Source organism: Chaetodon auriga, chromosome 16 (genome assembly GCF_051107435.1).
Source record: "Chaetodon auriga isolate fChaAug3 chromosome 16, fChaAug3.hap1, whole genome shotgun sequence".
Lineage (NCBI taxonomy): Eukaryota > Metazoa > Chordata > Actinopteri > Chaetodontiformes > Chaetodontidae > Chaetodon > Chaetodon auriga.
Window position 1 is genome coordinate 757123 of NC_135089.1, and position 12878 is coordinate 770000.

The following is a 12878-nucleotide window of genomic DNA, read 5'->3' on the forward strand; positions in this document are numbered from 1 at the left end:
TCCTGAACCAGGACTTCAGTCCTGCCGGAGGATCTCATAGAGGAGCAGAAAGCTGAATCACATGTTGTGTTCAAGTGCTTCCACTTTAAACAGCTTCTGCTTCACTTCATTCAGAGGAAAATTAACATTTTTCTGGCAGCTGCAGTTAAAACCAAACGCGCTCATTTTGGTTCAGATCAGCGTTTTCCAGTTACTGATGCGTTCATGTGTTCGTCACTTTAATGTCACAGCTGACTTTATCAGCTTCATCAGTCACAAAGAAGGACAGAGCAGCCTCTCTCTGCTCAGGAGGCTGAGGTCTTTGGGGTGCGTGGGGCACTGCTGAAGACCTTCTATGACTCTGTTGTGGCCTCTGCCATTTTCTATGGTGTAGTCTGCTGGGGGAGCAGCATCACTACAGCTGACAGGAAGAGGCTGGACAAACTCATCAGGAAGGCCAGCTCTGTCCTGGGATGTCCTCTGGAACTGGTGGAGGAGGTGGGGGGGGAGGATGACAGCCAAGCTGTCCTCCATGACAGACAATGACTCCCACCCCCTCCAACACACACTCACTGCACTGAGGAGCTCCATCAGTGACAGGATGCTACGTCCAAAGTGTGTGAAGGAGCAGTATCGCAGGTCATTCCTCCCTGCAGCTGTCAGACTGTACAACAAAAACTGCTCCAAGTAATCAGCGCAGTAGTCTGTGCGATAAAACATGTACATACAGTCTGTAAATACGATCTACAATTTCTTACAATTTTTTTACAATTTCTTTCTTTTTTTTTTTAATTTAAATCCTCACTCTTTTGTATGTACTGTTTTGTTTCTAATCTGCACTTCTTATATTAATCTTTACTGATGCTGCTGTATTCTGAAATTTCCCCTCGCGGGACAAATAAAGGAATATTGATCTTGATCTTGATCTGTTTGCAGCATCATTTTTCTGTTGATTATGTTTTCTTAAAGGTCCACTGCTGAGTCCAGGTGCACACAGGGAGGCAGGTGTGAGCTTTACGGGACTTTATGGACAAAAGACATGAGATATGAGCCGAGCCGAGCCGAGCCGAGCCCACAGGGACCTGACAGGGTGGGTGTGGCACAGTCTCTTTGGGAGTCTTGATTAGCTGCAGAGGCTCACCTGTGTCCACTCAGGTAATCACAGGCGGACGAGCTGCGACCGAGACACTCACTGCAGATCACTGGAACATAGAACGACTAAAAAGTACAGTTTCCCCCCGCAGTACAAGTACAAACATGACACAGAAAGTACTTCAAATTGTTCTTCAGTGAAGTACTTTGAGCTTAAGCTTTGTGGGGCTGAGGAGGTCAAACCAGAAGATTCTAATGGTGGGCAGACTGGTTAAACTGGTTTAGACCACCTCTGGTCAGGCGGACTCTTAGGGAGGGGTTATTCTCTCCTGATGATAGTCGATTAAATCTCCAGCTGCATGTGTTCTCGGTCTTCTACCGGACAACATACTTGAATGAAAGACAGAGATTATCTAACAACAGGATGTAGAATAATACTGAGACACTGGAAATCGACTAGTCAATGTTGTTTTAAGGAATGGATCGAGCTGATGACAAAGATGGCTGCTTTTGAACGTGTTACCTGCAGAGTAATGAGGAGAGAAGACTTTCAGGAGAGTGTTTGTCTGTAATGGAGGAAAAATCTGTCTAAATCTGTGCTGACAGCTGAAGGCGCTTCCTTTTTATTTATTATTTATTTACTCCCATTGTTTATTTATTACGTTAATTTATTTGTTGAATGTTCAGTACGCGTTGTTCACAGCGGTCTCTTTTTCTAACTATACTGAATGGCTGACGTGCAGTCAGTCAGAAAATTTGTGCTTATGGACTGATGAGTGTTTTTCTTCCCTCTGTCTTAGTATGAGGGACAATGCTGGTTTAGCTGTTTAAAAAGAAAGTCGGGGACAGTGAACACATCTGTGAATGTTATTATGTTTTCTAACATCTGTTGTCCTGTTAAGAAATGTTAATTAAAATATAAAATAAAATAAAAAAACAGAAGAGGAAGGTCACAGCGTGAATGAGAATCGGTCGCTGCTTTGACTGAACGTGACTCTGAAACTGAAGAGTCAGTCTGTTCTGAGGACTGTAACACTGAGAGCAGCTTGCATGTACTTGAGCAATAAAGCTGTTTCTGATTTGATGTTTACTGTGACCTGAACTCATCGTTAAAAGGCAATAAACCGATTTCTGATTCTGATTCAGATGAAGTATCATCCACAGCATTTTTCACCAGACTGCAGAAAAAGGATGAGAAGATTTGGGCTCATTGAATGAAATGAGTGGAGGATCGTTTGCTTCATAATGATGGTGGACATTAACACACACACACACACACACACACACGTCTCAGTTCATCAGAAGGCTTTATTGGTGTATTTCTGAGAACGGCGGGCAGCGTGTCGTGAGGCGTTCATGGTCTCAATGCTGGTCCGAGCTGATCTCACAACCGTCTGAGATCTCCTTGGTGACGATCAGCACTTTACGAGATGCGGACGGCCTGCAGGAGAGCAAACGGAGGGTCGGGTTAGCTTTCAGCACCGAGAGCTGTTAGCATGCGCTAACACACCCCGAGTCGTTAAACTAAGGGTGAAACTCAGTGTGCCTGGACTGCTTCCACATGCATGTTTCTACATTTCCACTTCCTGCTCTTTTATCTTTGAATTGTTTTCATATTTCAACTTTTTGATTTTTTATTCAGATATTATGTTTCTCCTTGGTTTTTTACAGTTTTCTACGGACCACCAATTAGCAATTATTAACATTTTTAACAAGTATTTAATAGAAATTACAAATATAGTTATGAAATGAGTATTTTAACCATTTTCCTGCAGAAAAAAGCGACTATTGAGTTAAAGCTTTCATGCTTTTTTTCTGTAGCTGCAGGAAAGTATTAACTGATTGTTGAGGTTTGAATAGTCCAGTTTTATCCCAGTATGAACTGGTCCACTCACATGAGCAGCTCTCCGTCCAGCAGCCTCCTGTACTCGGCGATCTCCATCTCCAGTCTGGTCTTGACATCCAGCAGCATCTGGTACTCTTGTTGATGACGCTCCAGGTCGGCTCTTAGCTGGGCCAGCTGGCTCTCCAGACCGCTCACCTGGTTCTGGTAACCTTCCAGCATGCGGGAGTACCGGCCCTGGGTGTCGGCGAGGGTTCCTTCCAGAGACGCTTTCTGAAGGGGTGAAGAAACAGTGTGAGGAGTTTATAGAACGTCTTGATTTGCAGGAAAACAGACCAAGGACTGGTAGAAACCCACCATGCTCAGCTGTGCTTGGAGTTCGATCTCCAGGCTCTGCAGCGAGCGTTTGACCTCTGTGACCTCAGAGCGTGATGACTGAAGGGTCTCTGTGCTCACGGCGACCTCCTTATTGAGCTCATCAGACTGAAAACAGCAAAGACACAATGTCAGAATCACGTCTGAAGGAGATGTGTGTTTTAAAACTGCTGATCAATCAACATGTATGCTGACGACACTGTACTGTTCCTGCGCCTCTTATTTCATACACTTCTATGGTTTTATTGCTCACTGTACTTATTAAATTTACTTAATAAGACATGGAGGGATTTAAAGATGCATATAAATCGTTTAGCCGTCATGTGTGTCTGAAAATGTATACTTTATAAATGCAAACTGTTTTTTTTTTTTTTCAGTTAAAACAATAGTAAATTTGACGTGGAAAGTCAAAATTATATGTATTTTTCCGCTTTTTATACTGTGCTGTCTAACAGGGTGACTCAGACTGCAGTTCCACTAAAAGCCACTAGATGCTGCTGGAAAACCTCAAACTCTATATGTATTTAAGTGAATGGGGAAACATTGTGGTTTTATTTACTCAGCGTCCCTCAGTGTTTTTTGGAATCAGGGTTGTACATGAAGGTAGAGGAGGGTAACCTCACTTCTTCAGATGTGTTTTTTTGGTCCTGATTTTGAAGATGATGATGTCATAATAAAGACATTAAAGCTTAAAGAAGGAGGCATTTGGCATCAGAGGGTTTGCTGTATATCACTCACCTTGGCCGAGAACCAGGACTCCAGTTCTCTGCGGTTCTTGTTGGCAACGGCCTCGTAGTGTTCTCTGATTCCATCCATGACGGCGGACAGGTCCTGCTGAGGAGCGGCGTCCACCTCCACATTCACCTGACCTCCCATCTGGGCCCGCAGAGCCAGCAGGTCCTGCAGGAAGACACGTCCAGTTCAAAGAGAAATGAATCAGTACTTTATATTGAACCCAGAATGACTCATTTTAATGGCAGTTAGTTTGCAGTTTCATGCCCACCTCCTCGTGGTTCTTCTTGAGATGGATGAGTTCCTCTCTCAGCCCTTCGATCTGCATCTCCAGGTCGGTTCTTCCCAGCGTCAGGTCGTCCAGGACCCTCTTCAGTCCGGCGATGTCTGCCTCCACCGACTGACGCATGGCCAGCTCGTTCTCATACCTGCACACCAGCCAGCGGCAACAGTCACATCAGCTGCTTCACCAAATCGTCACACCACCCAACACTTAAAACAACGAGGACCTCTAGTGGACATGTGACTTATGACTGAACAGGAAGTAACTTGTCATTGTTAGAACCTCACAAAACCTCCTCAGGACGAGTGTGTGACGATTCTCAGATCAGATTTAAAGCAGACATGAGCTCCAGCTGATACTCACTTGACCCTGAAGTCATCAGCAGCCAGCTTGGCGTTATCGATCGCCAGGTAAAGAGATCCGTTTGAACGGCTGGCCACGAGGATCTGAAAGAGAGAAGAAGAGCAGATTCAGGATGAATGAGTTTTATTTTATTTTCTAACGGTAACTTGTACTGAGACGTATTTCAGCTGATCCAGGAGAGGACACAGCAGACAGCAGGACGTGGCTGCAGGTTTGTCCCATTTCTCACGACAAATTAAATGAATTATTTTGAATTATTTTTGGATTCTGTACTTGGTGCCTGCTCCGTCCTGAGTGTGAAGAGGGTGAATACAAAGGTTGTTGAGCAGCTACACGACCGATTTAAAAAGTCAACTTTCTTTTGTTCTTGCACATCACGACAAACAAGCTGTTTCCGCCGCAGGTGGCCTCTGTGTGTCTGAGGCGTGGCTGCACCTGTGTTCATCCTACCTGTGTGGATGAACACCTGAAACACCTGAATCTGGCTGCGGGGCTTTTCATGTCACATGTCTTTCTTTCCAAACTGGAAGCTTTGTGTTCAGACCGTCTTCAGTTTCAGGCGGATTCTTAGCTTCCTATTTCCACATGGTCTCACACTTCTAGTCTTTCTTTTGTGCTCTACTACAGTCTGACCTCATGACAGACACAAACCTGCATACAGAATCAGAACCTGGTCTCACCTGGTCCTGCAGGTCGCTGATGACGACCTTGAATGCAGCGTAGTCGTGGCCCTCGGGTTTGGTCTTGTTCTCCAGGAACTGTCTGATCTTCAGCTCCAGCTCGGCGTTGGCCGCCTCCAGCTTGCGCACCTTCTCCAGGTAGCTGGCCAGGCGGTCGTTGAGGTTCTGCATGGCCATTTTCTTGTTGTCGGAGATGTCGATGGCGTCGGCCAGGCTGAAGCCAGCACCGGAGGCAGAAAACCCTGCACCGGAGGCAGAAAACCCTGCACCGGAGGAGGAGAAGCTTCTGGAGGCGCTCGCACTGGAGATGCGGACTCCGGAGCCTCCGGCACCAGCATACACGCTGGGGGCCCTCATGGCACCAATGCGGTTTCCACCTGAAAAGGTGACGGAGCGAGTGTAGGAAGTCATGGTGAAGGTGTCAGCCTGCTCTGGATGGAGAGGAGAGAGTGTAGGAGAGGCTGGACTCAACCCTTTTTATGCCACCTGGAACTGAGGGAGGGATTCACGGTCCGGCCCCCGATGCTCGCCTCAGGGCAAAAGAAAAGCAGGCCACAAGACAAACTGACGAATCAGAGCAGGAATGTTAAGTATACGCCTGTTGCACAATGGTCTATCATCAGAACCTCTCTGTTGGTTCTGCTATCTCAAACTCAATCACCTGGCTTGTTCAGGTGTATCTGCTGCTCTGCAGACCTGATGGAATCCCCTGTTATCTAATCTGCTTCACATTTTTGCACGTCAAACATCTGAAGACCCTCGACCCTCCTCCGTCTCCCCTCCACCCAGATTCCTCTCTGCATGCTCAAACCTGCCTGCTGTTTCCAGCCTCTGTGTGTTACTGTGGGTCGTGCAAGCAAACAATGAAATCCTTTGTTCCAGCTCTTTGGTCAGAGTCTGTTTGCCGTGACAAAACAGGAAACACACAGTCGACACTGCAGCCCATCATGGGCAAATGTTCCATGTAAAATGTGGAAAAATGTGTTGAAATTGATCAAAAACTCAAACTCAAACACAAGAATCCTGCTGTGAAAACTTCACTTCAGATCAACGAATCCTTTATTTAAACAGGATGTTTGAAACTCTGTGAGTGCAGACTAAACAAATGAGGTGCTAATGAGCTTCAGAGGTGCTGGTAGGCGGATTTCATTGTTCGCTGCTGTGGCTTCATTGTTACTATAAGTCCTAATGTTCCTTAAAGAAAAAGGCTGTATGAGCAGATTCTGACGGCACACATGACAAATGGTTTAGTATGAAGCATAAAAATAACTTGAATTCCAGTGTGACACTTGTCAAATACGTCATACATGCAGACATGAGGAGTCTCTGTCATATAGAGGCACGAAAGGGACAAACACAAGCACGAGGTTGTCAAAAATAAAATACTGGAGGGCTGAGATTTGCTTTTTCTGCTGCTAAAATGCTAAAACCAGTAAAAACAGACCCAGTACGTATCGTTAATGCATTGTATGTGTAACAATAGTGTCCACATACTTTTGGCCACATAGCATATCTGATATAAGAGCTTCATTTGCTTTACAAACAGACAGAGCTGACTCATTTTAGCACTGGCACATTTACAGTGATGCTGATTGAGGTGCATTGTCCCTTAAAAAGTAAAAATAAATTCAATAAAGTTGTATTTAAGAAGGGAAAAAAACTCTCCAAGCTAGCTCGCTAAGCTACCTGCTGTGCATTTGCAAGGTTAGCTCGGATGCTAATGGAGCAATAAGTTCACAGTTTACTCAAGAGACATATTTGTACCATTGATTCTCGCCTCAGAACTACAAAACTGGTTTATGTTGCAGTTTATACTTAAAACACAGTTGACTGGAGTGATGCAACAAGATGGCTGCCATGACAAGACATGAGAAGGCAGGTCCACAACTACAATCATCATATCATATTAAAATCATCATGATGCAGAACTTTCCACAAAATGTAGGTTTTCCGACCAAAACACTTTGTTGCGTCGGTAATTTGGACTCGATTGGTGTCGTGTTTGTTAAGAATCGAGCTCCTGAGGCTTTATAAAGGCGACTGGAGGTCATGTCGGTTTGGCACAAAGAAATCAGTCGAGTTTCAACAGTTGTACTTATTGATCCATTGATTATCTATTTATACTCTGTGATTCTGAAGTTGCAGGTGCAGGAGAGTCGGTCCTGTCGTCGCTGAGGATGATGGAGGAGGAGTCGCATATCTCCATAAATATTTGAGTTCTTATGTTTGCGTTTGTCTGCTGGGATTAAATGCTCATAATGAAGATGGTGTGTGTGGTTACAAACACAGCTGCCGGCGTGAAACCGACTGCTCAGGTGTTAGCCGTCGTATGCTAACTGTGTAAGTGGAAAGTAGCTCCACCTGGAGCTGCTGCTCTAACACTGATGCTTCAGCATTAACTCAGGTGTTCCAGAAAAGTCTGGAAAGGTTCTCATGAATAAAAACTGAATCAGTCATAAACAAACAAGCTGTTCCTGAAGTGTTCCTGAGCTCATGTAGTAATATTATATATTACGATAATATAATAATGATATATCCTTCTTACAGTCAGGTGTTCACAAAGAACCTAAGACAAGGCCTGTAGATTACGTACGACTGCAGACGCTGAACAGAAGACACAACAAGCTTTTATTTTGAAGCACCTCAGCAGACTTTTATTTTGGCAAGAGCTAAGCGGTCGCCCCCTGGTGGCGCTCACAGGGTCTGACTGACGGTCTCGGTGGAGGAGCTCACCACCTTCCCATCCACGATCTCCTCCACGATGGTGATCACTTTCTGTTTGGTGGTGCTGGTGGAGGTGGAGGAGGAGGAGGACACGGAGACGCTGCAGGAGACAAACAGCACAGTCAGGTTTTCATTCATGTCGCAGTCACAGTGATGATAAACCACCGTCCTTCACCGTAAACCTGCAGGACAAGCTGACGGTGTTTCATTTGAACTCATGAGAGAGGAAGCAAATCTGTCAGCTGGAAACCTGAACGATGACGTTAGAAACAAGCTGGAAATGAACTCTGTCTGCTGAAAGATGTTTCATCAGCTTCGTGTTTCCACTCCAGCACTCCATCCTCACAACACGCCTTCAGCCTCCTCACCTGCTGCTGGCCTCTCCGTCCAGGAGCCTCCTGTACTCGGCGATCTCCATCTCCAGCCTGGTCTTGATGTCCAGCAGCAGCTGGTACTCCTGGGACTGTCTCTCCATGTCGGCCTTCAGCTGCGCCAGCTGCTCCTCCAGCGCGCTCACCTGGCCCTGGTAACCCAGCAGCTGCATGGCGTAGCGGTTCTGAGTCTCGGCCAAAGTGTTCTCCAGCGAGCCTTTCTGCAGGAGAGAGGAGGAGGTTCAGTTTGCCCATCACGTCACAAACACGCTGGATGTGGAGGAGAAGATGGACGTGGAGCTCACCATGCTGAGCTGTGACTGCAGCTCGATCTCCAGCCCCTGCAGCGTTCGCTTCAGCTCCGTGATCTCAGATTTGGACGTCTGTAGGTTTTCCGTGCTGACGGCGACTTCTTTGGACAACACTTCTGACTGTGGAGCACAAAATGAGAGCGTGGTCAGCACAGAAACAAGCAAATCCACAACATCATGGCATGTTTTCAATCTGCTTCTCCACTGTTAAACCCGCTCTATGAACTCCTCTTCGTTTATCTGACAGCTGAATAATTATGGACATGTTTACTTTGTTTGTTAAAAGTACACAACAGAAAAACTTTTCCAACAGAACTCAGACTTTTCTGTTTCCTGTCTTTCCTCCAATCACATGTGAAGCTGACTGAGAGTCTGCAGTCATGCCAGCAGCTCTGTGAGGCTGTGCCGCAGCCAAATGCTAACTTCAGGATGCTAACATGCTTACAATGACAATGCTAACACAGTGATGTACAGTATAATTTTCACCATGTTTACTATCTTAGTTTAGCATGCTAACATTAGCTAATTAGCAGTAAACAGCAGCTGAGGCTGAATGTCATCAGTATTGGACAGATGAAAGAGGAGGAGGAGGAGGAGGAGGAGGATCAATAAAGTTATTTCAGTTCATCCTGAGAGGACCAGCTGTTGAGATGTTTCAGTCCTGAACAAAGCGATGGACATTCGTGGTTCCTATTAGCTGAAAGTCGTGTGCTGACCTTTGTCTGGTACCAGCTCTCCAGCTCTTTGCGGTTTTTGGCAGCGATGGCTTCATAGTGCTCCCTGACTTCCTCTATGATCCTGGAGAGGTCCATTCCTGGAACGGCGTCCACCTCCACGTTCACCTGACCGCTCATCTGAGCTCGCATTGCCAGCAGCTCCTGCAAGGAGACACGAGACAGGTGAGGATTCAGTACTCCATTTTATTTACTGTGATAACTGATCCATTCAATAAGCCCACTGACCTCCTCGTGGTTCTTCTTGAGGAAGATCAGCTCCTCCTTCAGCCCTTCGATCTGCATCTCCAGGTCGGACCGGCTCAGGGTCAGCTCGTCCAGGACCCTCTTCAGCCCGGCGATGTCGGCCTCCACCGACTGACGCATGGCCAGCTCGTTCTCAAACCTGCACAGAAGACCAAGCTTTCATTTCACAATCTGTTTATCCAAAAGAGAACTGAGAGCAAACAGAGAGAGAAACAAACAGTGAAAACATGTTTGAAATGTCTCCAAAAAAGACGTGAACTGAGTGAAAAGACTCCGGCTGGATGTCTTTGACTGTTGATGCCACTGAAGCTTCAAGCTGCAGTTCCTCTGATGGCCACTAGGTGTTGACTGATAAACTTTAAATTCAGGTTAAAGGAGGAAAGGCAGGTTTCTGGCTCACCAGAAGAAATGATGTCTCATCCATTTACAGCATGTTCAACGGCTTTTTCCTAAATTCTTTTTATGCTCCATTCAGGGTTCAACTCAACTGCTAGCTCGCCGGCGCTAGTCAGTCTCTGTTTTCTCCCCAGTGTTTTGTTTACTCCCCCTGTTAACTGTCTGCTGTGGAGGCAATTAGCTCGGTAGCCGAGGAGACAGTTTACTTAAAAGAACATGAAGAGACTCGTTCGTATGGTGAGTCCCAACGTCTCTGCTGTGCAGCAGTTTATAATAAACTGATCTGAAATTTTGCCTTAATTTGCGTATTTCTGGTTCAGGACGTTTAAATTTAACTGGTAGCTGCTCATTAATGAATGGACTCACTTGATCTTGAAGTCATCGGCAGCCAGCTTGGCGTTGTCGATGGAGAGGTAGATCCCGCCGTTGAGTCTGGTTGCGGCCTGAATCTGAGATAACAGAGGAAAGAAACGCTGTTAGCTTTTTCTGCTCATTCTTTGTTAATAGTGCACTGTGGGGACGTCTTACTGATGTTTTTAAATTCTCCATAGACAAAGACGGAGGGGTAACTGCACTCAAACAATAGTCTGAAATGTGCGTTTGTCTCAAAGACGTACGTGCAGACTGTCGCTGCAGCTTGAAGGTGCTGAGATTCAAATGTCTGCCTGTGGATTTGTCCTGTTTGTGATGCCTGTGGTTAATCTCATGATGAACCAGCAGCCTGTAACACAGCTGGTCCTTCTGAAACAGCTCCAGCCTTCAACTCTCCTTCTTTGTTTACAGTGGAACAAAAATAAAACTCCTCTTTCATGCTGCTGTTTCTTCACCTGTCAGTCAGAACAAAGGTCGCGTCCTGTTACATTAACTTCACTTTCTGGCTTTGGTATTTGCATGACGACAGTTTCGTGACAGCACGTATGTTCAGTGTTATTTCCTGAGCGTGTTGCACTGAGACACCTTTTCTTTAGCACAGACACAAAGACTCCTGATGCCTCGACAAACATCACATAAACTATGATAAACTACGACTGAGATGGGAGCTTCAACGACTTCACTGTTCATGCTTTAACTTCTCATCAGATCATAACACTGTCCGGCGGCAGCGATGGTGTGATACGATGTGCGTACACCTGCTCACACCTTCGTGCTGTTGTTGGATACAAAGACTGTGTACACTAAACATGTGGGCTTACCTTGCCCTGCAGGTCTGTGATGGTGGCGTAGAAGGCGCTGTAGTCTCTGGCGGAGGGGGAGGTCTTGCTCTCCAGGAACTGCCTGATCTTCAGCTCCAGCTCGGCGTTGGCCGTCTCCAGCTTGCGCACCTTCTCCAGGTAGGTGGCCAGACGGTCGTTCAGGTTCTGCATGGTGGCCTTCTCGTTGGCGGAGATGTCCACGCTGCCGCCAGAGCCAATGCCAAACCCCCCAGCTGATCCGCCACTGAGGCTGAAGCCGTAGGCAGCTCCACCACCTCCGCCACCGCCGCCGCCATACACGGACATGGAGGAGCCACCAGAGGAGATTCTGACCTGAGAGCCTCCAGATCCACCGTACATGGACCGACTGCTGCTCAGGTAGGCTCCACCAGTGCCACCTGAAATGCTGCTTCTGGAGGCGAAGGACATCATTCTGAGTGGTGATGAAGGTAAAGGATGCTGTCTGTCTGCTTCAGCTGGAGAGGATGAAGTGACGGGCTCAGAGAGCGGCTGATTTTTATACTGTTAGGTGAGTTTGTGTGTGTGTGTGTGTGGGGGGGGGGGGCGAGGTGGTGCCAAGTCTGGGAGGAGACACCTGTCCTCAGCGCTAAGGTTGATGGGCTGTGGGTGTGTCTGAGAAATGCAGAGCCACCCAACAGCGGTACATTCATCTGCTCAGGCTCATGCAGCGGCATCCTCACGCCAACTCTCCCTTCATATCACACAAAGTTCTGCAGGGCGAGTTCAGACCTGGATGACATTTAATATTACACCCAGCATGAAACCACAGTCAATCAATCAGCAGCCGTCAATGAGCGGCCCTCCTCACAACAGCCACAATCTGTTATTACAGTTTTTATGAGCGCAGCGTTGAGTAACTCCGGGCGGGTTATTGTGCCGAGAAGCCAAACAGGCTTAAAGACTAATCCACTTGTTTGTTTAGAGGGAGTCGCTGCCAGCCGCCTAATCTTCAGCAAACATAGCTGACAATAAGCAGAGCTGAGGAGCGGCTGATTGGATTCTGTTACGATCAATAAAACAATCAAAGTTAGAGTTAGAATTCCACTGAAGAGTCTGAACGCGTGTTCGCGCCGAACAGAGGATTTTATTTAAGCCACATGGTTTGTCGAGACAGATTATTGTACTTAAAGGTGCTGTGGAGTGTTTGAACTAAACTTAATCGTTAGCGGATTAGCTTCAGACGCTAAAATGATTTCTGTGATCAACATCTGCCAAGAAGACGCAGCTCTGAGTCCAGACCAGCTCGGTCAGACGCCGCCCGTCTGTCCAGACGTACCCTGCCGCTCACCCAGTGCATGCTGGGATAGGCTCCAGTCTCCCTCAGCCCTGAATGGGATCAGCAGGCGGGGAATCTGAAACATTTGGAAATGTTGCATTAATAATAAAAATAATAATGTATTTGAAATTGATCACTCCAAACATTTTGTTCACCATTTATTAATTTATTGAAGAGGCACAATGAAGCTTTCCATTAGCTTAGCATGGTCGCTAATGCATGGCTGCTAACACTGGGATTTAAAATAAGGGACATTTTC

General features: G+C 46.5%; 2 protein-coding genes across 2 annotated transcripts; both read right to left on the reverse strand.

The window, feature by feature from the left end:
- Positions 1 to 2396: 2396 nt before the first annotated feature.
- Positions 2397 to 5781, reverse strand: LOC143334560 (keratin, type I cytoskeletal 50 kDa-like). The gene is made up of 7 exons (XM_076753393.1): positions 5348 to 5781; positions 4668 to 4750; positions 4293 to 4449; positions 4028 to 4189; positions 3272 to 3397; positions 2967 to 3187; positions 2397 to 2512 (listed from the first exon to the last, which is right to left on the reverse strand). Exons 1-7 carry the CDS (start codon positions 5756 to 5758, stop codon positions 2434 to 2436), a joined length of 1239 nt encoding a protein of 412 aa, XP_076609508.1. The 5' UTR covers positions 5759 to 5781; the 3' UTR covers positions 2397 to 2433.
- Positions 5782 to 7982: 2201 nt separating this feature from the next.
- On the reverse strand, positions 7983 to 11809 carry LOC143334557 (keratin, type I cytoskeletal 50 kDa-like). The gene is made up of 7 exons (XM_076753390.1): positions 11323 to 11809; positions 10496 to 10578; positions 9716 to 9872; positions 9470 to 9631; positions 8748 to 8873; positions 8440 to 8663; positions 7983 to 8171 (listed from the first exon to the last, which is right to left on the reverse strand). The coding sequence occupies exons 1-7, from the start codon at positions 11752 to 11754 to the stop codon at positions 8042 to 8044; spliced, it is 1314 nt and encodes a 437-aa protein (XP_076609505.1). The 5' UTR covers positions 11755 to 11809; the 3' UTR covers positions 7983 to 8041.
- Positions 11810 to 12878: the final 1069 nt, after the last annotated feature.

Coding starts and splice junctions, on each gene's coding strand:
- LOC143334560 (XM_076753393.1), bottom strand. CDS start 5,758: ATGACTTCCTACACTCGCTCCGTCACCTTTTCAGGTGGAAACCGCATT. Junction 4,450..4,667: donor GCTGATGACTTCAGGGTCAA/GTGAGTATCAGC, acceptor GCTGGTGTGCAG/GTATGAGAACGAGCTGGCCA. Junction 3,188..3,271: donor TCCAAGCACAGCTGAGCATG/GTGGGTTTCTAC, acceptor TCACCCCTTCAG/AAAGCGTCTCTGGAAGGAAC.
- LOC143334557 (XM_076753390.1), bottom strand. CDS start 11,754: ATGATGTCCTTCGCCTCCAGAAGCAGCATTTCAGGTGGCACTGGTGGA. Junction 10,579..11,322: donor TCACAGACCTGCAGGGCAAG/GTAAGCCCACAT, acceptor CTGTTATCTCAG/ATTCAGGCCGCAACCAGACT. Junction 8,874..9,469: donor AGAGCTGGTACCAGACAAAG/GTCAGCACACGA, acceptor TGTGCTCCACAG/TCAGAAGTGTTGTCCAAAGA.